General features: G+C 41.2%; 4 protein-coding genes across 4 annotated transcripts in view; all 4 read left to right on the forward strand.

Annotated features, from left to right (window-relative positions):
* The window catches only part of coa5 (cytochrome C oxidase assembly factor 5), a 186,872-nt gene that overhangs the window by 105,961 nt on the left and 55,611 nt on the right, over nucleotides 1-25,300 (forward strand). The gene's annotated exons all lie outside the window — the stretch shown is intronic.
* On the forward strand, nucleotides 3,861-6,359 carry pou3f3a (POU class 3 homeobox 3a). Its single transcript, XM_072396723.1, has one exon. The coding sequence runs from the start codon at nucleotides 4,349-4,351 to the stop codon at nucleotides 5,615-5,617; it is 1,269 nt and encodes a 422-aa protein (XP_072252824.1). The 5' UTR covers nucleotides 3,861-4,348; the 3' UTR covers nucleotides 5,618-6,359.
* Nucleotides 10,254-14,153, forward strand: gpr45 (G protein-coupled receptor 45). Its single transcript, XM_072396724.1, has 2 exons — nucleotides 10,254-10,535; nucleotides 12,190-14,153. The coding sequence occupies exon 2, from the start codon at nucleotides 12,299-12,301 to the stop codon at nucleotides 13,454-13,456; it is 1,158 nt and encodes a 385-aa protein (XP_072252825.1). The 5' UTR covers nucleotides 10,254-10,535; nucleotides 12,190-12,298; the 3' UTR covers nucleotides 13,457-14,153.
* On the forward strand, nucleotides 21,272-24,957 carry cunh2orf49 (chromosome unknown C2orf49 homolog). The gene is made up of 4 exons (XM_072397631.1): nucleotides 21,272-21,402; nucleotides 21,604-21,767; nucleotides 23,363-23,612; nucleotides 23,921-24,957. Exons 1-4 carry the CDS (start codon nucleotides 21,292-21,294, stop codon nucleotides 23,975-23,977), a joined length of 582 nt encoding a protein of 193 aa, XP_072253732.1. The 5' UTR covers nucleotides 21,272-21,291; the 3' UTR covers nucleotides 23,978-24,957.

Here is a 25,300-nt window from a genome sequence, read left to right on the forward strand (position 1 = left end):
TTGGCAACAACTGAAACAGATTATATTCTTAGTTGTCGAGCAGCTCCATGGAGAGTGTGGGAGGGGTGAGGGGGAACAGCGAGAAAAAATGTGCATCATAAGAAGGCCTCTTCACCCAGCTTCCTTCATGAATAACAAATAGAGGACCCAGTGCTGTGACCAGGCAGCACAACACATGAAAAACATTACTGCCTTCCCTGACTCGTCTGGTTTTCTCTGCATTATGCTGGCAGGCTGGAAACATGTGAAACACTACGGTGCTTTTGTGCAGCTACTCTTAACGTTTTGCTCTTTTACTGAAGTAAATGGACTGGCTTTAGAAGCTGCGGAGTGAATAATCGTTTTGCCATGAATTATCCAAATGCAGTTAAGGTGATATTTTCTCACTGTTGTGATTGTACAAATCCCATAAAGCTTTTTCTGAATCGTCTCAATTATTTGTGAATTTGATTTTATTTTCATCATTTTCATATCAGAAACTCTTTATACCATAAGGAAAGTGCATGTGATGAAAAAAACATGGAATTTTAAAAAGGTCTACCTAAACTAAACAGTTTGGATCAGTTTTAGAAAGCTCTTACAGTATTTCTCATTTGCTTACTTTTTATTCGACGAGGCATGGTAAAGTGGTAAACTGGAAAGTCTTGAGGTTTGATTTGAAGAAGCAACAGTTGATGCAGACCTACAGTTATCTTTAAGCTTGTTTCACTTACATAGTGCAAAAATCTGTGAGCAGTTTCTCAGTGTTTAGTTATAACTCTGGACACACAAACCTGTTCCTGTTGACCTGAGAGGTCAAAGGTTCATAACGTAGCAGAAGATCTGCGATGTACTTTGCCCCCACCATTAAGTGAAACGAATGGACCACCTTTTATAGATCCCTCTGAAACATATTAATGCTACAATCCTTTTAAATGTAGGCTGACTTCATAACTGACTTGATATGGCTGTCGAAATTCAGGTCTGAGACATAATGACACCCGGATTTCAGGCTTGGTTTGTGGTTTTTAAAATCACAGACTGAAGTTGAGCACGGCCTTTAACTATTCTTCTCTGACTCCAAATACAGTGGACTATGTTTTGTCTTTGTTTAACTGAAGGGTCATCCACATGTTTATTTGTTCTGGGGACTTAATGAATGTTTGTAAGGTATTCTAACCCCTGGGCGATATGGTGACGCAGACTGTGTGTCGTCCGCACAACTGTGGTGGCATATTTTGTCGCTTTTCATAATCAGAGCCAGTGGGAGCATGTAAATGTTGAATAAAAGAGGCCCCAGAAATTAACCCTGAGGAACTCCACATGCCTACAGACACAAAGAAGTCTCTGTCTTTTAAGTAGCATTAAATGATTAATATTACCAGGCTTACAGGCGTAGATTCCAAACCATTATGCCATCTACCAAAATACAAACCTATTTTCTTAAAACTATAAACCCCGTTTTGACAGATGATACAAATTTGGTTAACTACAAAACTTTACACATGAATATCTTCCTATATGATAGCCTATACCAGGGGCTTATATTAGGAGACAAAACTCTTCTCTCAAGTCAGCAGGGCTGAAATCAGATTAGCACACTATTATCTATACCGAACCACTAAGACTTAAAGTTATTCCAAAACCTGCCAAAATTCTTTGATAGATGGATAAAAGCTAGGCTAGGTTTGCTTTGGAATATTGGATCCAGAAGGATGTGAAGGAAGAGGAGACAGAGAAGGAGGGATGGGCAGATGAGAAAAGATCCAGACCAGAGATGGTACGTTGTGGCAAAATTGTTTTTTGCTTACTGTTTACTTTTTTAAAACTGATCTTACTCTGTTTTATTTATGCTTTGCCATATATTACTTTTGATGCTGTTCAGTACTGACTGTCAACAAACTTTGGGATTGTATTAACTGTTCATTGTGCAAAGATCTTTTTTAGTGAGGCTTAACCATGAGCGACATTGCTCACTGCAGTTTTTTACAGGATTATTTTAAACTGATCTTGCCTGTGTGTAAGTGTTTCGGTGCGCTTCTGTGAAGCATTTTATGCCTGAATGCAAAGTTATCTTTTTTTAAATAAAGTTTTTGAGGGGAGAGTTTGCTATTAAATTGGAAGCTTTGGAGTTGAATTTGCAGTTATGGATTTGTGTCCAGAGGTATTTGAAATGATGGCATAATTTCAAGAAAAGTGTTTTAGCAATGAGAAAAAAACTGCAATTTAGCTGGAAAGACCACTATAAGGAACAGTTTGACAAGGTTTTTATTCCATCTCGGTCATTACAGATGATAAACATTTACAACTGCTCACTTGGATTTGTATAAAGACTCTCCTTTACTTGCCCTTGCACATGTTTCATCCTGTCTGAGAAGAAACCAATCTGAAGGGTTTGGTACTATGCAAACCACACAGTGTTCTTGCCAGTTTATTCATAAAGAACTCTTTTAAAGCCTCTGTTAATAATTTAACAACTATGGCTAAAGCCACGAGTTCCAACATACAGACTTTTGACAAACTGCATATTACCATGAAGTAGTGGTTGAAGACTGTGTCTAAAATTAGTGTGTACTTTAAAATCCTGCACGCCACCACAGGGTTTAAACTGTAAAGCAGCTCATACATGCGTTTAAATACATCAGATTATATACTTTCTTGAAAGCAATTTGTTGGGCAAACTATGATATGATATTTATCTTGTGGTCTCTTCCTGAGTGAAGTTATGAGTTAGTGTATGTTGTTATGGCTTTTCTGCCCTCAAATAACAGGACTTTTGAATGGATGTTGTGGAATGCACTCAACCAACTGATTTCAGAAATGTTCAGCAATTCATTTGTTGACAAATTTTTATTTGGGGGTGTTCTATTTTCATATTTTTTCATATTTAATTTATCCCATAATCGGATAAGACTAAAGGCAATTTGGAACATAATTGCTGAGCTGAACATAATGACTGTAAAGTGAATTTCAATGTTGTGTTAATGGTCTCACTTGGGGGAAGAAGGATTTGAGTCTATTTATCTTTCACCTTTTGGGCAAGATCCAGGATAAATCTGCTGAAAAACATAAATTAGCAGCAAGTTGACAAGACCGCACCTGGCTGTCTGCTCAACACACAAAACTCCATGTGTTTCGGTCGATGCCTCTCACTCTCTAAAGGCCCGTAAAAGCGAGGCAAAGCCGTGGTAGAAAATTCCCCACGACACGTTTATTAAACGGTCCATCCATAAACTGAACGAGCGTGGAAACGTACCGGCAGTTTGTGTTTTTCAGGGTGGAAAAATCGAACCCGTGGAAGTTTTTTTGTGTTGCACTCCAGTGCGCGCGTCACGCCACTGTGGCCTCTCCGTTTTCATGTGAAAAGGGGAACTCATTAACATGCAAGAGGCGTTCAAACCCCTTGTGTTCCCAAAGGCCATCTAAGTAGCTTTGATTCAGGACTCAACCACTCCGACTGGGTAAATTGGATAAACACAATCGCCACGTTTTTTCAATAATATATTTCTATTTTTTGTCTAGCATTGCAGTTGCTTACTTTCCAGAGATGGTTAGATGTGTTTAATAACAATAACAAAAATATTAATGATAATTATAATGATAATAATAATTATAACTATTGTTTTAATAATTATTATTATCTCTCTCACACACACACACACATAGCTCATCCTTCGGGCATCATTGAACACACGTTATTCTGTGTCCATTGAATTTGTTATCCTATTGTATTTTTGAGCAAATTCTTGTTTTTTTTTCATCTGCAGGAAGAACTCTGTGCGCCAACTGCAAGACGCACCAACTCCTCCGGTCGTGCGTCCAATCAGCGGAAGCCCTGCAGAGCCTTTCTATTGTAATTGGACGGCGATGGGTGAGGAAAACGCAGCCTTGGCACAACGTAAACTCGCGCTTGTCACCTTCTCTCTGTAGAAGACACGCCGGATCGAGCAGATGTAGTGAGCGAAACAATTGAGTGGACCGCAGAGGCTTCACAGGTTTTGTTAGAAATATTTAATTTCCTTCAAAACGTTGATACCAGAAAAGAAAACAGACAAGCAGGCTGTTCAGTTTGACACGGATCAAACAGGTTTTTTTCTTTTCTTTTTCTTTTTTTCATCTCATAAGTGGATTACGTACAGCGGAGCTCCCGGGACAAAGAAAAAGTTCTGAAACTATATAATTTTGCCGCACAGGAGTGCGTAAAGAAGAGTGATTTCTCACGCAGGTTGCAACAACTCACTCTTCGCCTAAAACCACCATATAAGCCTCTGTGGAGTGATTTGACACTTGTTTTAAATTGGGGAAAATGGATTAGAGCAAAGCTGTACTTCAAACAAACTCCAGAAGAGAGAGAAACATCTCAAGATACATGCTTTGGGGGATGGCAGCAGCTACTTCAAGTCCATACCTCGCCAGCAGCAGGATTTTATCCGGTCCGGTTGTTCACTCTGATCGGAGAGGTGGCGGAATGCAGCCGGGCAGCACGGCCGTGACCACGGTGTCCGGTGGATACAGAGGGGACCCTTCGGTTAAGATGGTGCAGAGTGACTTCATGCATGGAGCCATGGTGGCAAGCAACGGGGGACACATGCTTAGCCATGCCCACCAGTGGGTGACATCGCTGCCTCACGCAGCAGCCGCAGCAGCCGCGGCCGCAGTGGCAGCAGCAGAGACCGGCTCTCCGTGGCCCCCCAGTTCCCAGCCGCAGGAGGTGAAGAGAAACATCGTCAGGGATGACCTTCACTCAGGCTCAGCTTTGCACCACAGGTCCCCACATCTTGGACCCCACCAGACGCACCCGGGAAGTTGGGGAGGCACTTCCTCAGCGCACATCAGCATCACCGAGGGGCAACAGCAGCAACAATCCCTAATTTATTCTCAGCCCGGCGGATTTACAGTCAACGGGATGCTGAGCTCTCACACCGGACAAAGCCTGATGCACTCGGGGTTGGTGCGCGGGGATTCCCCTGAGCTGGATCACGGAAGCCATCATCATCATCACCACCACCACCATAATCACCACACGCACCATCACCAGCATCAAGGGGTGGGCCACGATTCGCATTCAGACGAGGACACCCCGACGTCCGATGACTTGGAGCATTTCGCCAAACAGTTCAAACAGCGGCGGATCAAACTCGGCTTCACCCAGGCAGACGTGGGCTTGGCTTTAGGCACCCTGTATGGCAACGTGTTTTCACAGACCACCATCTGCAGGTTCGAGGCGCTTCAGCTGAGCTTTAAGAACATGTGCAAGCTTAAACCTCTGCTCAACAAATGGCTGGAAGAGGCCGATTCCACGTCCGGCAGCCCAACCAGCATCGATAAGATCGCCACCCAGGGCAGGAAGAGGAAAAAGCGCACATCCATCGAGGTGAGCGTAAAAGGCGCCTTGGAGAGCCACTTCCTCAAGTGTCCCAAACCCTCCGCACAGGAGATCAATTCTCTTGCAGACACTCTGCAACTGGAGAAGGAGGTGGTCAGGGTCTGGTTCTGCAACCGCAGGCAGAAAGAGAAGCGCATGACGCCGCCTGGACTCCCGCGTACCCCCGAGGACGCATATTCACAGGTGGGCAGCATGGGACCTGACACGCCGTCCCCTTCACTAGAGTGCAAGAGGATGTACAGCGACACGTGAAATTAACCCCAACAGACGGACTGGCAGGAACATCTAAACATTTTTAGAGAGACGTGTCACTTATTGACCAGATCCGGGGACTTTTTTAAGAATTTAATTTCTTAACATTTTCCACCCTACATAAGGACAGTGCTATTCAGTGTGTTTATTTCAGAACGGGACAAATGTCAACCGTTATGCATCCTTGGGTATTTGAAAATGTGTTTCAAGCTAAACTGAAATCTGCACAGAAGTTAAAAGTCCTTTAAAGACACATTTTTGATGACGAAGAGATCACAACCTCTGAAAAGCATTTTCAGAGTCCACAAAGCCAAGTTGTTAAAATAGATAAAGTTATTTCCTTATCTCTGTCCTGTAGAAATAAAAGTTCCCTTTTAATGCTGCAAAATTTCAAGTGTCAGACTGGGCTGAAGCCAAAATGAAAGACGATTATTTATTGGCTTTATTCAAAATTATATTCTTTTTTAGTTGGTTTTGTTTTATGTGGGGTTTTTTTATAGCCAGCAATAATTTATATCCATTCAAAAGTGTTTCTCATGTGTGTTGTGTGGCTGTGGATTTTTGTTGTGACACAGTTTGTGGTCAACAAGTGATTTACAAATATTCCAATATTGTAGTTTCCTCTGTAGAAGAGCATCTTTTCTATTTAGCAAACTTTCCATCAAGTTGATGTACAACTCTGCTGTGTATTCTTGTGTGATGATTTGGACTATTTATTTTTTCCACCGTGTTTATTTTCTTGAAGACTAATTATTTAATAAATTTGACATAAAAAATGTGTTAAGGTACCAGATGACTTTCATTTTGAGGTTGCTCAACATGCAAGCACACTCACAGTTTCAGTTTCGTATCACTTTGCACTTGCTTCTGCGAAATACTGAAAATGTACTCTGCTGCTTTTAATGGACATCCAAAAATCATGAGGCTCCGGCCTGTCAGCACAATAATAAGTGTCTTTCACGAGAATCCGACGCAACACATTGGCGGTCTCACATTTAAACATTTAAAAGAGAGTCCTAAAGGTATGTCTTCTTTAAAATGTGTCAGGGCTTTTCTGTTAGTAACACCTTCAGATCTTATCAGGTAATCAGTAGAGGGACATCATGCCAGGCATTGTCACTATTTTTGTCTTTTTATATACAATATTGAAACATTCGCAGGTGCCCAAAGGATTTTTTTTTTAAAATCTCCAAATGCACCTTAAGTCAGACTAATTATGTCAAAATCTTTCTTTACTGACCACATGCTAAACATATTCTATTATGATTTGTGAGTAGCCGACAATATTAGTATATATTAAATCATCATGTTTTTGTTTATGTTTTGCTGACCCCATCAAGACTCACTGTATTCATTACATGAGCCTGTTTATGGGGTTTGCATATACATTTATCTGTTATATATTTCATATCAGTCCAGCCACTGTGGCAGGGCTATGGACTGCAGCTTAATGGAACGCAGCCAACGGAGGTCGGCAATCCCAGATGGCAGTTCACCTCGGCAGCGGTTGCCAAGGTGACAGCGAGATGGAGTGACACCAGGCAGCAGCGGATCTTTTGCCACAGATGATGGGTTTGGCAGATAGGCAGTGAGACGCTCAGGACAGAGCTCTAAAAAACAGTCTGTGTTTCTTCTCTCTGCCTCTGCTGCAGACACAGTGATACATGCAAGCAGGTACATACACACACATGAGCTGATGTTAGAAATCTGATGCCATGCAGTTACTAAAGCCAAAAGGGTAAAGCCACAGAGACGACGCAGTTGCAGGGAAACTACAAGGAAAGTCAAAGGTCTACTGCGACAGTAGCTGCTGATAAATCAGACAGAATGCCAGAGAGTAAACACAAACCAGGAAGTTAATGCTTTACTGAAAATGTTACACTTTTTTTTTTTTACTCCAGATGCAGCTTGTGTTATGCAATGCCAAAACACACACACACACACATGATTTTAGCAACACTTTCACCTTGAACCATTCTTGATTAAACTGCTCATAAATCTCACCTCCAACGTATGTGCACGCAGCAAAAACCCTCCACGGTGTGTGTTTTCTTGCTTTGCGTCTTTTTAATCAAAGCCTGGGCAAAATACACAACCAGCCAGAGTACACCAACAGAACAGAACACAATATCAAAAACAGAAACGCCACAACATGGAATGCCAAGAACAACATTTCTGATGCATGAAATCAAACCAGAAAAGATACATTTTTCATCAGCAAATTTTCACAAATTTTCACAAATGGCATAATTTCCCAAGTCATATAATTAAAAAACACAAGTCTGTTTCATTGTTTTGTAAAATGAAGCTGCTTTGTCCAACACCGTTGTGTCAAATGCTGCTGTTTTCTGTTCTGCTGTCGTACACCGTGAAGTATTTTCTCATGTTATTCATTAATCGTGGCATTCTCTAAAATTTAGTTGTGTTGTGAAAAAAAGAAAAATTTGCCAAAGCCACTAGTGCTGTTTTATGTTTTGAATATAATTTCAACTCCCTTTCACATTTTTATATGAGGATTCATTTGTTACAAACTAATTTGGATTTGCTCAAGACCTAAAATGAACCTTTATTTACCTCCACACATATTGTCCCTGTGTAACTTTGAATTGAGTTATTTCTCTTGAAGTCATACAAAAGTTGAGTTAAAAATCATACATGAAATTCTCTTAGCTGCCACAGCACAATCACAATAACTGGTGACAGGTGGTGCCCCTGCTCACTGTCATCATCAATAACTGACTCTTGACATGATGCATTCGCACTGAGCTGCAAGATGAAAATCGAGGTAGAATATAAGCTTTCAGATTTGCAGAGTGATCCCCTCAAAGCTTAGTGATGTAAAGATGGGAGATAAGGCTGGAATTGGGGGATAAAACAACGTTTAAAGGGTTTTGTCATCTCGTGATGCTCATCGTCTGCACTGAATATCAATGTGGGGATCTGGAGGTACGAGCTGATGATGATAAAGAACGCCCAGGGTCCTCATCAACAGAAACAGCTCAGCTCACATAAAGGTGCGCAATTCATGTCAGAAAGCAAAGTGTACTTGCACGTGTTCGTTCATCCCAAATCTAGCATCATTCACCATAAAGAGTATTGTTTCCTGCATCTCTGAGCCATGGGATGATTGCAGTTGCACACTGAGGATGTTATTACCTCCTTCTAGTTGTAACTACTAATATAATTGCTCATAATTGCTCTTAAAGCCTTGTTCAGAAGCACTTTACATAAAGTAATTACCACACAATTAATCCCTCCTTTAATGCTGGTTGTTTGTGTCTCACAGTTTGGGTTCAGCCACACATACAACAGGCACACACACCTTTGTCATTCAAAGTAATCATTTGACAGCAGCAAAGTTCTAATCCACAACTGTTTCACTGCAGTTTGCACATTATCATTTCCCACTGCTCGGTGTTAATTATTTTCACGAGGCAGAGATTGGTTAACCACTACGTCTGACACTGATTAACACACCCTGGCCTCCTCAGTGTAACAGAGACTCGTGAGGCTGGTAAGTTACCTGGAATCAGAGGCACTGGGATGCATGAATAAAAGATTCAAAATGCACATTTGACATCTTCTGTTTGCACGTGAGGGCATTCAAATGTCTGACTTTTCCTCTCCAAATGTAACACATCTGGCTGAACATGGCTCAGTCAATATTGTATCTTGGGTGGGTTCTCACCTCTCCTATGAATATTCTCATTTAGAGGGGAATATTTTCACTTTTCCTATGTTTGCTTTTTGGGTGATTGATGGAGTCACTACCAAAGTCTCTCAATCAGGAAGAAATTAAAGCAAACATCTGTGGAAAAATGGACAGGGAAATGAATTCTCTTCCCAGCAAGCTTGTTGTGTGGCTGCCACTGAACGTGACGAGCATGCATGTGCTAGACCGCTGGAGTGGAACTCGTTTGATGGGCATGTTCAGCACATGGGCATGATGCCAATTTAGACAAGCATGCCCATGAAAAGAATATCAGCCCGCATGCTAAGAGTGTGAATGTAGCTGTGTCTGCATGGATGTGTCAGATGTGCCATGTCAGACAAAAACGGGTAAGTCTGAATTACTTGTGCAAAATCCGTCCCAGCTGATGCTGATTTGCAAATTGGTCAGCATTTGATCAATATTGTTTCAAAGTTTGAAGGATAAAGTTGCACAAATGTACCATTACATAGAGTCACACTGGTCCCGAGGTCATTGTTGATCTGCCTTGCACTCTAAAAGCACTGCAAGTTTGAGTGCAATTGAACTAAAAGCTGAAACCCACGAATACCAGAACATACAAGTCCCAATCTCTGCACCAGGTCATATGGAGGATAATGCTGCCATCTTCTGGACAAAATACTAAATATATATATATATATGCCTGTATAATAATAATGAATAATAAATCAGCAGTTGCCATGGAAAGTTATATATATATTTATATATATGTTGTATAAATCATCGTAACTCTATCACATAAGTCAAGTAGCTGTAAATATGTTTCTGCTCTTCAGGTCATTTTTGATAGAAAAAAAAAACTACCCTCTTTTAGCTTGTATATACTGAACAGCAACAGTAAAGATAAAGCGCACTTCGCTCCCTGTAGAATAATGACAACATTTCTAGTTACGGCTTTGTCGAAATTCTACAATCAGGGGTGTAGGCTCATCGTTGAACAGTTTATGTAACAACGCAAAAATGAACAAGGATGATTATTTTTCTGCCTCACTGCTCCTTTAAATTGGAGACCACCTGCTCCGCTGGCGTCAGCATCAGCCACAGGCGGCACGAGGGCAATCGATACGGCAGAGAAATGTTCAAAGTGATGTTTTAGAAAGACCTCAGCATGCTCAGCAGAAAGGACACTGTCACCGAGCTGAACGTCTCGACGAGACTTAGAACCTGGGATCAAGTCTAACAGTCGAGGTAAGTCTGATCCTGTCTGATTGAGAGTGAATGATGTATTCGATTATTCTGTCTCTTGACGCTCAGGCAACGGACGGGCATTTTGTCTGCCGTGATGTAGATGTGATGCAGGAGAGCAGACAGGTTCAGGGAGCAGCGACCAGTGATGGACAGAGCAACACAGGTGTTCGTGTGTAAACGTGAGGACGCGCTGAACAAGCTCTGTGGTGGAGCTCTGCAAGAAGATGGATGCAAAAGATGAATTTTCTGCACAGTGAGAATTAGGTTATGGTGTGGCAAATCTAAAATGGCACAGTTCCTGAAGTCTACATGAAAATGAGGATATTAAGAGGCCTAACTCAGTCTATTTCATCATAAGAATTCATTACCATTATTTAGATCTTATCAGGCTGCAGATTGCTCTGTTGTTGCACTGTCTAATCCAGCCTTACTGACCACACCTGGAATTGTTGTGACCTGAAATAACATCGAGACAGCCATACTTATCTGGTCATCACTCGCCTTCTGAATTTGTTTTCAGAGCTAGTCTAATCATGATCGACAGTTCCGACAAGCAAATCCTGCGAAAAAAGAACATTTTGTCAAAGACGCTTGCACAGAGGGGGAGGATGAGAGTAAGGGCTGCTTGTTGCCATGGAACTGATGACCCTGTAGCCATGGCAACAGCCAGCATCACTATGCAGTGGCTTAAAAGGGGTCTTGTGCTAGAATGTGTCTACAGTCACTGAAGGAATCGGTCTCTCTCACCTGTGTTTGTGGCCCAGTGTTTGTTGTGATAACGTCATTAGATGTTATTGACACCCAGGGCAGAATTTCGGCACTTTAGTCAGCAATGTCATACACGACAGCGATATGACAAACACAGCCACAGTGGCCATGAACCTTTTTTTTTTTTCTTTTATCAAAAGAGAGTTTGACATGATAGCTGACCTTCATTTAGCTGCTTTAGATTGAGCGCCCTGGCAGAGTCATTGTCTGTAGGAGTGCCTACACCCAAAACTGGTTAGATTACGCTGTAAGTAAACAACACATCACGCACAGAACAGAACATCACCGGCATTAACTGGGTCACCCTTGCCCACCTTGCCGAACAGCGTCTGATCCTCGAGTGCTGCCATGGACAAGATGCTTCTGAACAAAGTTGCATCATCATCTCAACTATTTATCAGGGCCGAGTGTGTGCTAAGCTGACAGCTGACTACACCCTTGGTGCGGTATATGAGTGTATTCCCAGTCATGTGTGAAACACTACAGCTTGGCTGTTAATCATCAACCTCTCTGAGCCAAGTGAGCAGCGCGTCTCTGATCTGTGTGGCTGCCGCTCTCAGTGTGGTGTGTCCCATGGTTTATATAACTCCTTCAGCATCATATGAATGTCATTCCTCCTCTCATATTTGCAGTTATTACTGACTAATCATTCAGAAAACTGCTGAAGTCCTTCTGACTATCTGATGAGACGCACATCGGGTTTTTTTTCTATGAATATGACATGTTTACCACAGCTTCTTAAGAGACAGATGGAACATTAATGCTTTGTACTGCTAATTTACATCCACATCCATTAGAATCTTTGAAAGTATAACTTGTCAGACATGAATTGTGTTAACAGTATTGTTTGACTTGATAAGGATTTTTCTCTCTCTCTCTTTCTCAGGTATTACCATGGAACACCAGCTGTTGGAAAACGTCTTAACGTGTTCACCACCACAATAGTCAAATATGTTCACCTTCCTCTGGGCTGTTATTGCTTAATTGTCGCTGCTATGGCTTTTTGCAATGAAAGCCTACTGGAGGAGTGTGACTTCATGGAGCCAGGTGTAGAGGAAGCTGCAGAAAGCCTCCCATCTGAAGCTGCCACTCCTCTCATATCAGTTACTCTGCGTGTGACCCTGGCAGCCATAATGATCTTCATGATTACTATCGGTTTCCTTGGCAATGCAATTGTGTGTCTGATTGTTTACCAGAAACCCGCCATGCGCTCTGCCATCAATCTCCTCCTTGCTACGTTGGCCTTCTCTGACATCATGCTCTCTCTGCTCTGCATGCCCTTCACTGCTGTCACCGTGGCCACCGCTGACTGGACCTTTGGGAGTGGGTTCTGCCGAGCCTCCATCATGCTATACTGGCTGTTTGTCCTTGAGGGGGTGTCCATCCTCCTCATAATTAGCGTGGACCGTTTTCTCATAATTGTGCAGCGGCAGGACAAGCTGACCCCACATAGAGCTAAGCTGTTGATCGCAGGTTCGTGGGTGTTGAGCCTGTGTGTGTCCCTGCCGTCCGTAGTCGGCTGGAGGACGGGTGCGGCAGGCATCGGGGGTGCCTGGGCGCCGCAGTGTGTGTTGGGATACAGTGAGTCTGTGGCAGACCGTGGATACACAGTTCTCTTGGCTGTAGCAGTTTTCTTTGTGCCATTTGCTGTCATGTTGTACTCTTACATGTGCATCCTCAACACGGTGCGCCGCAACACCCTGCGCATCCACAACCACACCAGTGAGCATTCCTGCCTGCCAGCCCTCAACCAAGTCAGCAAAATGAGACTCACTGGGCTTCAGCGGCCACCTCAGATCAAGGTGGACATGAGCTTCAAAACCCGAGCCTTCACTACCATCCTCATCCTCTTTGTTGGCTTCTCTGTTTGCTGGTTGCCTCACACAGTGGTCAGCCTGCTGGCTGTGTTCAGCCGGCAGTTCTACTACAGCTCTGTCTTCTACCCTATAAGCATAGGAGCTCTGTGGCTTAGCTACTTGAAGACGGTCTTTAATCCCGTCATCTACTGCTGGAGGATCCGAAAGTTCAGGGAGGCCTGTCAGGAGTTCATTCCTAAAAGCTGCAGACTGTGTCCCAGAGTGCCAGGCAGGAGCCACAGACGAGTGAGGCCCAGCAACATCTATGTGTGCAGCGAGACCCAGTCAGCCGTGTGAAAGGAGGAGAACATGTTGGTCTGTTGCCAGCACGCGTGCCAACTGCTTTTATTTTTCAGCTGCCCTCAAAACAAGAAGTTTACCTTAAAAAAAAACAAAAAACTTCTTGTTGACGAACGATATCACCAAAAGAATGAACCCTCAGCCTAAGCATGAAGAGCAGCGTGTCCGTCTATGCTCACAAAAGGGAAAATTTGATTGTGAATACACTTCTGACTCCATCTGCTGAGAGAAGGTCATGTGAAATGTTCAAAATGTCCAGATTAGCTGTTAAACAGACCATGTGGTGAGATTAATTAATCTATTTGTTTCCGTAAATAAATACAATTTCAGTCTGCTGACTTAACTTTCCGGCCGTTAGAGTAATTCTGACTGTTTTACAACTTCCACTGGTAGTCTCTGTCTTTTTTATGTTACTCATGAACTCTGAACTGTTGTTCTGGTGTTTCAGACTGTAAACTCAATTCTCACTCAGAAACAACTGAGCTGTAGTGGTGAAAATAATTCTATCGTCAGTTATGTGTTGAGTTTTGGCGAAATAGGAATACAGTATTAATATTCAGTGAGCCGTTAAAAGAATTGAATGAAATCTGTGTGTAAATGCAACATTTTGTCAGATCATGCTGTTATTTTGAGATTTTTTTTAAATGTTTCCTTGAATTGCTTATACATTCTCAACACCTGAACCCAGGTCAATAAACAGGTTTTCAATACTAAATTACACTGTTTTTTCATTTAAACACATGCATTCTCACCCTTTATGTAGAGCTTAAATAAAGGACATTGCTGCTTCCTAAAATGTAGGTGATGCTGTGTAGAGTATAAATGAATAAAAAGCAACAATGAGCAATTCTAACCCCATATAATTTGAAGCTCTATTGTTATTATTTTGAATGTGATGTCAGCAGCATGTCTCAAATAAGTTGCTTTTACATTATTCCTTGATATAAGATCTCAGCTGCTCATCAGTTTTGGTCCTTCTTTGTGGTATTTTTCCCTTCATAATTTGGTAAATGTCTTCAGTAGGATAGGCAGGTGTGGACTACAGGTAGAACCCTCTGGCTAAACGCGTCCCCATGGGACCTTTGGTCTTACATGCGTTTGAAAATATGGAACCTCTAGTGGTCATGGGAGTTACTGCATGTGTGTTGACACGTGGCGTCCATGAAGTTTGCATGTTAACCCTCCTGTTACTGTCAAATTTAATGACATCTTTTGCCCTTGGGGTCAATTTGACCCCAGCAACTTAAACCTTCAGAAAACTAGTTAATATTAAGAGTTAATGTCCCTCCATTGTTAATAATAGTTAAGAGTTAATATTGTTTCCCAAGTTTGAGTGTCAGGTACTTTATGTTTGTTTGTTAACTACCTAAATAGCCCTTTAAATAAATAAAAATATCCACCCCCTCCCCTGATACATCCAGAATACCTGTTCGCGACTATGGCGAAATATGCAGATCACCATTAAAATCTCACTGATTGATCTAAAATTGGAAAGTGATATGTTTTTGGTGTTTTAATGGCTATATATCATGTCTAAGTACATATTTTTTATATCTATATTATTTGGAATGAAAATCAATTTCTGTTATCAAGAATGGTAAGAAACATCGTGGCTGGAAATATTGCCCCTCCAGTTTCAGCAGCTTGCTGTTGTGTCGCCTTTTGACTTGTACACTCCAACCAAAATGGGCAACCCAATGTAGGCTTGCAAGTGAGTCACATCCAAGTCTTTCCAACTCTCCCCATACACTCCCCTCTAAATTTGTCATCTCAAGCACATCCTTTTCGATAGACGGTGTAATGAAAAGCTCAAATGCTGATTTTTTTTTTGTCTTGAACATGGCTGACAGCGTATCTGGTGGGACCTGGAACCATTTTGATTACATTAGCAGCACTAAGTCTACCCTGTTGTTCAAGAAGTGGGGAGACAAACAATACTAACTTTAAATTTTTGGAAGGCAGTATGTTTGTTGGTGGTTGAGAGACGGGAGGGTCAACACTGAGGGTATAATTCTCATCACAAGAGGATGCCTCATAATCAGGGTCCTCCTCAACATCATCCTCTGTCTCCGACACATTCTCATCCATGTCACTGTCCTGGTCAAAGAGTTGTGACAACAAATCACTGACACAAAACCTTTTCTGAGAAGACATGTGTAGTTTGTGCAGAGAGCAGAAAAAGAACACAGAAAACCAAGACTGCTGTGCAAGCTTTTATAAGTGTGCTCCACCCCTCATGTTGTGTGGACTATCAATATCTTCATGGGAACCATAAGTTCCCACCCCCACCATTTGCAGCTGGGATAGAGTCTGAGCAAATCAAGATTGGTTCCTGCAAGACAGAGACTAAAATATGCAGGAACGTGAGAGCAGTCAGGTGTCGGTACTTGAATTCATCAACAATGTTGCAACCTTGTGGAGGAACAGGCAGAGGCATAAAAACCCACACGCACACACATATTTCTTATATGTTTTACATGGTGAAAAACAGCTTGGGGTCAGGAAATTGAAAACATATATTCTTGTCCATTTGATGTTTACCCAGTTGTCCCCAATAAATTAGGAAAAGTCATGAAATATGAAGCGTCTATGAAGGGTCTTTGACCCCAAAGATAATAGGAGGGTTAAAAATAATTAAATGAATTACTTAATTAGATTTAGGATTCACTGGCCAGGCCCCTTGCAACTCTTGAACAGATAACATTGGTTTCAAGAATGTATGGATGGATGGATGGATGGATTTGTTTGACCACTGGACATTTTCCTGATTTGCTGCAGTCCATGTCAAATAAGCTCAGGCCCTGAGAAGGAGGTAATTAATGTCTCTGGATTTTGATTAGATATGATTTGTATGAATGTTGACTTGTTGTTGTGGATGCAGCAACTAACTGCGTTCTCTAACAGTTGTTTTTGTTGTTTTGTAAATGTTCCTGAAAGTCATCTGGGGACACTTTGCATAAGGAGAAAACCCATCCATCCGCTATCTGCCACTTACCTCAGGTCGCGTTCAACTTCAACTTCTTTGAAGCTAACATTTGGGACATAACTGGGGAGATGAATTCATGGCAGAGCCAAATTCAAAGAGGCCAACCTCCTTCCTTGAGATGTCGGTGAAAGGCTATAACAACAAGAAGCTATAAACACTGGGTAGGTTGGTTAGGACAGCAACCACAGATCAGAAACTTTCTCAGTGTCAGTTTATAGTTGATAGCTGAGGGGAGATTCTCAGGGCACCATCTGATGTTCTGCAGTTGTTTGAGTGTATAGATGCACATCTAAGCGATGGTTCAGGTTAATCTGATCCAGACCTAAACACATCACCCAACCAGGGTTCTAGTTCCACGAGAGAAGAGCCTGATATCCAAAGACTCCGCCTCCATTTCTACTTTTGGGAACTCTAGTAACCAGTGATTCAAGATGCATAGAGCATGGACATGACAAAATTGTGTGTGAATAGAAGGATTCAGTTTTTGATCTCTATATCACAGGAAGCACTGTTGCTGCACAGCAAGACATATGTTGTGTCTTAACAGAGGAAGTCACTCTGGTGAAAAACAACAAAGAGAAATCTAGCGACCACGATGATTACTTTATTACCAAGCTGGTGACAACAGTCTGCAACCGAACCACTCCTAGTAACATATTCACAACCTATAACCGTGGCAGTGCCACCACCTGGTGACAACCATTAATTACATGCACCCCCAAAACAGCATCGGCACAACACAGTACATAGTACTCTCATTAAGTACTTTATACACCACAACTAACATGCATGTTATGTTGAACTGATGATTCTAAATTTACCATGGAGTGATTGTGAGAGCTCATGGTTGTTTGTTTTCGCGCCTTAATGAACTCTCACCCAATATCCCAGCTGCTATAATAAACATAAGGCCATGCCAGTTTTCCAGTCATAACAGCCGTAAAAAAAAACCAGGGCATTAAAACACATGACCAGGCATAAGCTTCATTTCTAGTGTGACTCTGTGGTAAGGAAATGTTGAATTCCCCACTTAATTTGGACACACTTGTTGTGGTACTTTGAGTCTACAGTTTAATCGTTGTTGTACTATTGCTCATGTGAAACAACATGGTCCTGCAGATGTGACTTATGTGGGAATCAAAAGACATTTCTTGTTCGACAGTAACTCAAGCTTTCTCATTGGTTGCTGTTGTAATGCCATGAATATAATTAGAGTTTGATATGAGTTTAGAAACAGAAGAGCGTTGATCCCTCAGGCCATTATGTCTGACTTGTTTTATTAGTCTTCAGAGATAATATATAGTCATAAAAAGGAATAAAGACGTTCTTATTATTCGCTAATTAAATTAGTTCCATTTCCTACAGAATTCCAGGCTATATTAACAAACTGAAGAAGCATTTTGTCTGACTTCATTCATCATTCACTAAATCACAGCCATACGGATGGCTTTACAACAGGATTTGTGATGTATGTAGGAAATTGACTCACCAACTTTGAATTAGTTTTGAGGATTCACAGTATGCTCAGCTACTTCATAGGCAGTCAGTGATAATATCAGTGATCAAATTTACATCCCATTAACCGATGGCGGACCGGTGATTACTTTTGAATTAACAGATAAATAGAACGAGACAGTAATCAGCAGACAGGCCCCTTAAAGTTTCCCTCAGGACTTGGACCAAGAGCCGGGAACCAAAGGTGATGATTGATTTATTGTCATTTGAGTTAAAGAAAGACTTTTTTTTTTTAATTCTTCAATGTGACATGAAAGTGCTCATTTTTGTTTGAAAACTGACAGAATAGATTCAGGGATAATCAGAGACGTGTAGGTCATGCTGCCACAGAGGAGTTCAGTTCTTTAGCTGATGTGTTGAGAACAACTTTACATTTTCCTACATCTGCGGCTCACGTGGAGTCTCTGCTGACAGATGTTCCTGCTTGTCTTTCTTGGGTTGGGAGAGTAAAGGAGGTATTTTTGCACCCAAGAGAACTTCTGTTACCTTCATCCTGAGTTGGATGTATTCAGTATTCGTTACCTCTGTTTTTTGGCTGTGATGGAGGCTCCTACTGTTATCTGCCATGTGGATAAATTGAGTCCTGTAACTAAAGCTCCTTCTGTGGTTGCGTTATCTTGTAAGTCTTTCACGCACTGATGCTGCATGTCTACTGTGGTGCCACATTTTTGTCTAAAATGCTTGAATTTTCTCAAGGAGGTATGAATCTCAGCTGTAAACGTCTGTTTTTTTTTTTGCATCCTTTGCTCTTTTTATCAAATTGACTTGGAGACATTTGTGGTGACAGTTTCTGACAGGCTGGTCAACCCTGTCCACAAGTGCGTCAGTGGTAAAGTTCTTTCATCCCAAAATGCATGACAATAAGTTTGCGTTAGGTTCTCAGATGTTCTTCAGTTCAAACTAACTGGCGGCGAGTTCCAGAGAGCATCTTGAGAGTGGCTGAGTTGTCAACGGTGAGTATTTACACCTCCTCCATGTAGAGATGAACCATTATAGGTGACACCAGAGAACACAACTGTACTTTTGTTTCTAAAATCCAGACAGATGTTTGCTGGTCATAAAAACTGATCCAGACTGAAGCTACCTTTTTGTTCAAAAAGCCGTCATACTGCAGTTGTTTTCAGATGGTGTCCACAACCTCAGATCTAGGTTTGTACATTAAACTATACACTAATTTAGTATAAAAAAAAGAGAATAATGTTTTAACAAATCAATCAATCAAAATAATTCTAGCTTCAGCAGATTTTAATTTTTTTTTACAAAATACATTCCTTAAAACACAAAGACTGTAATTTTGCATCATCACTATTTGCATAATCAGAAAATGTATTTATGCTTCATGCTAAACAAGGAGGCCAAGAAATGAGGCCCATTGACTATATATTTACCATAAACTCTGTGACATTTGCACGTGTAGCAACACATGACAACCTAGCCATAACCCATGTCATCTTAACCTGGAGCTCATGTTTGTTTCTCTATCACATTACCGTCTTAACTTAATCATTTAACCAAGAGCCGAGTCATTAAACTGCACTGACGTCAGAGGAAGGGACTTTTCTGTCCTCTCAGGTGCTGTTCCTTTCGCACAACACAATCAACCAGTTCAAGCTGTTTGGAACAAACTCCACATTAATCCAAATTTCCTGTTGAGTTCCATGCATCAGTAGCTGTGAAAAACGTTATTTTGGGACCGGAAAGACAAAGGTCGATTTTGTGTTGTCATTCTAATGAGGACGATGTGAAACCAATTTGTTGCACAGCAAGGTTGCGCAGAAGAGAGGCTAAATCAATGGAGGGATTTTTCTAAATGCTGATGCTTTGCTCGTCATATGAACGCACTTGTCAGTATTATCCATGTGATGTTGCAACAGCAAATAACTTCAGTTTGTAAAAATGCTCTACCCATGAATGACATATCTGAGATCCAAGAATGTTGGTGACATTCCTCAAGCGTGTCTTAAACCGCTGTGAGTCTCCCACATTGTATAGAATCATATAACACAACTTTTATACGGATATTAACGACAACACAACAGTTTTCTGAGGAGCACAACAGAGAACGTAGCTTTTTTTATGCTGTAAATCGTTTTTTCAAGGCGTAACCTGAAAAAGTATTCAAATATTCAGTAAGTATCTGTTTATCTATTTATGTAACATCATTGTCAATATGTTGAGCTTTTTTTATGTGAAAAATCCAGTGTGATCTGAGCTTTATTGGAAAGTACATGGAACATAAACCTGAGACAGAAGTCTACAATATTTTTTATGCAAAGGAAGAACTTAAGACCTTATATCCTCACATTCCTATTTCCCAATACCCCTGGTATTAATAATAACATTAAAAAATAGGTGAAAAAAGGTCATTATGGTTAGAAGTGGGGGAAAAAAAACTCTAATTGGACTGAAAAATGGGCAGTTTTACTTTAATTTTGGAAACTTCAGGCCACTGTGATCTATTCCAAAATCAATGTAGTTGAATGTGTGGAGCAACTGATCACACAGAGTTGTTGACTTATTACATTTTGGAGGATTTCAAGCGTTTGTAGAAGCTTAAATTAAGCAAACCAGGGCTTTGTCGCGTTACTCTGAATCATGGTCAGTTACCGAATATTATTACATGGAAAAATTTGTAACGCAAGATTGAAAAAAGTCAAAATGTGGCACAATATTGATACTTTACTGGTACATTTTACAGACAACCTAAAGCAAATGAGAAGTTTTTTTTATATTAATTGCATCAATAGATGGTCGAATCAAGATACTCTTGTAAAACCACGCCGGCGTTAATATAAACAGGTGTACTATACTGTTTGCTTTCTTAAGGTTGTGGTTGACATATTAAAAAAAAAATGATAAAAATGTTCTCAAGTAATGCTCGACTGTGTAATTGTAATCTTAATTTACTTTCCTCTTAAAATGTTTTCTGGGCTTATAATGGTTACTTTTTTGATTAACTGCGCATGATTGAAAAAAATACAAATAAAATAACTAAACTACATGTTTGAGAGCATTTTAGTAACTAAATTCATACACTGTAAAAACTAGACCCCTGAAAAACTACCTGGAAATATTTTGTGTACATACAAAGATAACAAAACGACACCCTAATCAATTAAAAAATGGCAAACCTTATAAAAGAATAAAGTAAAACAATTAAAGGTGAAATAAAACACTGTGGACTGTATTGCACAGACGGTGCATTTAGCTAATTATGTTTCTTTGAAAGAAATAGAGGCCGAGGAAACCTAAATCCAGTAGGAGGCAGTGAAGGGGCTGCATTGGGAAACACGCCGGAAAACGTGAACGAAGAAGAAGAATAGCAGCAAACATGGCGGCCGTCATAGGACAAAATGGAAAGGCCGGTGGTAACACCGATGTGGATCTCTTGTTGCACCCTGAGCTGCTGTCCCGAGATTTTATGCAAATAATTTTAAGTGAGGTGAGTTATGAGTTGGAGAGGAAAATGGAAGGTGTCCGTTAGTGTGGAAATAAGTCAAGAATTCTAAAAATGTTAGCTAATCAGCTATCCGTCAGAATGGCTGGTTTGCTTATCTCACCTATCATCAATTTTATTTACGTCAGTCGTTGATTAACGTTTTACTTATCGAGGTGAGTTGACGGCATGATTTCTCTGATTCAGAGAAACGTCAATACCAGAGACTGTGAAAGCAGGGACCATCTAACAGAAGTGTACCTCCGGCATGTCATCCCGCTGCCGCAGAGAACTCTCCCCAACAACCGCTGGGGACGGAGGATGGAGAAGAGCCGGGGCAGACAGACACCGGCTGGGCACAAGTCAGAAAGGTAACTCTTCACAATACAACACTCTCGGATGGCGGTCATTATATCTTGATGGGTAAACTTGTCCTCAGTGTCGACTTACACCTGAGCCATCCCTTCAATGTTTCATTAGCCTCTTAATTGTTTCAATTTGGACTAAATAAATTTAAAAAAAATTGCTACCCTCTCCAAGGTAAGAAAAGTTTGCTTTTAGCAGGATTCAGACATACCAAGAGGAGAAAATGAGCAACTAGTTTGTTAGCAACAATTACCTCTATGACTTTATTCTGGGACTCCTCCATAGTACCCTTGGGTGATTAACATAAAACAAAAAGAGTTATAGATAGGATTTCATATAATTATAACAGTCATCATATTGTGGGCTTTTATGCAGCGCCTCAGTTGATCCTCCTTCTAAACTTCCCCGGAAGTTTCAATACTTCTTTTGGGGGGCTGCATATTGGGTGCCAATGTCTGCAATGCTCACTCCGGACTTCTGCGGGGCTGAAAATAATTGTGAACTTTAGTTACTACACAGTTACACATGAGAGCTGCTGCTTTGCTTTGCAGAAAGGAAGAAACGAGCAAGAGTGTCGTCCGTGTGCTTTTGAGCCTGTCTTCTTGACACTTTTTGTGGAACTTGCACATTCCACGTGATTGAGTCATTGTTCGTCAAACACGTCTCTACACATAAGGCCGGTTGCATTTTCGGAAGAAAAAAAAAAGTTTCCCTGCAGGTAACAATGAGAAGTCGTCAGCAACTGCGGCTCAGCTTGTTGCTGACAAACACAGTAGGAAAGGTGGGGGCGGGAATGCGTCTCAAGAGAGGAGCTGGGGAAAGTACTGCTTTATTGGAAACACAGACTGTGTTACATGATATCTGTATAAAACAATATTGACTGATTTCATACTTTAATTGGAAAGATATTGATAAAAAAATATTATTGCTCTGAATATAGGCGGGTAATGATAACAACACAAAAGTAATATTTAGGGAGAATCACCTGCCATTCTCTCATCATGTAAACAAAACCCTGGAATTTCCTCCATTTCCTTATTGCATCAAATGCTGCATCACCACTCTCACTTCCAGCTCTGAAACTCCGTCTCAGGGAGGGAATCTCCTGCTGCGAAGTGCATGTGTGAACGGCAACTGTCGAGACAGTCTGTTGCAAATAGTCTCCACAATCTGCAGAACTTCTCTAGTGTTCATTTATGGAAACAGTGTCGAGGCCAGACTGAGGCTGTTTTTTCTTGGCAAGCCTAACTAAAATAGCTGAAATTATGTCTGATTGGTTTTCAGTTGCAAATATAGATACCAGGTCAAAAGCCACTCATTAATTACATCTCAATATCTAGACAGTGAACTGATACGGATCAGGTGTAAACTGGGTAAAGGTGTTCAATGACCTGTACTGAGAAAACCGGTAATGGTTGTACGACAAAGCTAGACAGGGAACAGCTCACACTCGTCCGTCCAATGAAACATGCCACAAATGACCAACAAGTCTTGCCGCTTGCCTTTAAAAGAAAATAAAACAATCATCATGGAATGATTCCATCATTTAGAAATAATCTTTAGAGTGAGCATCTAATGATTATTGTGTGGTTATTTCTAGCTCCAGTAATGACCACTGCAGGAAAAGGCCTCTGATCGTGTTTGATGGGAGTTCATGTCCCTCTGGTCCCCCAAAAGTGAAGAAACCAGAGGGAACGACGGCCTCAACAGGAGCCGCTGACAGGTTAAAACCTCCTCCGGCTGCGAATCTGTCCAACCCCATCCGCAGGCTGTCGGGCAGCTCATCTTCTTCCTCGCCCTTGCATCGCAGTACCGACACAGCAAACCTCAAACAGGAATCGAACGCCTCGGTAGGAACGTCTTGCTCTGTCTCCACAGTTATCCGTGTACACGTTTCCATTCTGCGCTGCTTTTGTTTTTGAAGATGATCATTTCCCAATTCCAAATACAAGATGTATAATATTTTGAGAAGCAATAACATCTTAAAACATTACATTTAAGAGAAAGAGCAAAAGAAAAAAAACGAGAGCAGTTATGAATCCTAACGTTTAATTGATTATTCAATCATATTTTTTATGCCCATTGACCAATCGTTGATCACTGATTTCAAATCACAGCTCATAATGGTTGTCAATGTCTCATTTTCCATCCTTTTCAGGGGGCGCTACAATCTCCAGAAGTTAAGAAAAAGATCCAGCATGTGACATGGCCCTGACCTCTGAGCTCAGGCTCTTGCGGACAGATCCCTCCCCTCCCCCTTTCTGACTTGTCAGAGTCCACCACCACAGCAGGTCCCCATCACGGTTTTCCAAGTAGACGATCCTTTGAAACCCTTTAAGTTGTGTGTCAAGGCCGCCTCGTGTCCTTGCTCGTCTCTGGGAGCCGACGCGGTGGAGAGGTGCTCAGGAGATCCTTCTGCTTGTTGAAGTCACGAGCTTCGTCGTTGCTTTCCACAACCTCAAGTGCCCTTTGCCATGGCCACGATCAGCCTGTCCAGTCACCTTCCAGAGGAGGGAAAAAAGGGTGAGATGACTTCGTTTCCAGACATGTCCGATCATGGGTTGTTTAATGTGAAAAGGCCCCTGGTGCTGGAGGAGGGGTTGAGTTTCCTGGCAGAGTCCTGCTTTTCTGAAATGAATCTGATGTTGATGGACATGTCAATGAGGTAATGTGAAAGGTGTTCAGAGACAGTTTGTCCTCATCATAACCTTGTAGAAGTTTTGTTTACATTTTAGTTGTTAGTGTTAAGAGCTGTTATCCTTTGGTAATCAGTGGATATTCGGCACGTTTGTCATCCATTCCAGTGAGATCTGGATTTTGTTCAGTGCTATTTCCCAAATTATTCAGGTTTGTCAGGTTTTTTTTTATTTAGAAGATGGGAAAAGCTTACACTCGTGTATGTGAATGATCCAGACAAATGGAATGAAAGCTCCTTTTTTTTGAAGAAGAAGAATATTTATTTGTGTGGATAAATTGACTTTGCAGTTAGCATCATAGGTGTAGACGATTGATTGGAAACACAGAAACAAGGATTGTGACTCGGTGTCGTGTTTGTACCAACAGCTTTTTTAAAAATAAACTCTGAACACAATGTATCATCTGTAAGTTCGGACGTCTTGTGTCTCGTGTTTAATTTACCAATTTTTCACCATTAACGGCACATGATGAAGTGCTGATGTGGGCGTTGTGGTAAAACGCTGTAACACTCAGCGATCATTAGGAATATTTGTATGTATTTTTAGCTCGTACAGGAATATTTTCACCTGATCCATTGCTGTTTTGTTTTTTTTCTTCTTTTCTTGGATTTGCCATTTTAAAATAAATGATTTTATACACAACTACCAGCTGTAAGTATTTGTAAGAATAAAGATGCAATTTTATTATTTAAAGGCATGCAAAGCAATAACACAAAACAAAACATAGACCCGACCCACGCCAAAGGCATCCCTTGCAATCATATTTTATGATCCAGTGTCCGTATGTGTTTGTGTACAAAGTAACCTCCCCTCTTCATGCATTTCCTCCTATTTTTCTGTAT

Source organism: Leuresthes tenuis, unplaced genomic scaffold, assembly GCF_036924035.1.
Source record: "Leuresthes tenuis unplaced genomic scaffold, fLeuTen1.0.hap1 SCAF_12, whole genome shotgun sequence".
In the NCBI taxonomy this organism is placed as follows: domain Eukaryota; kingdom Metazoa; phylum Chordata; class Actinopteri; order Atheriniformes; family Atherinopsidae; genus Leuresthes; species Leuresthes tenuis.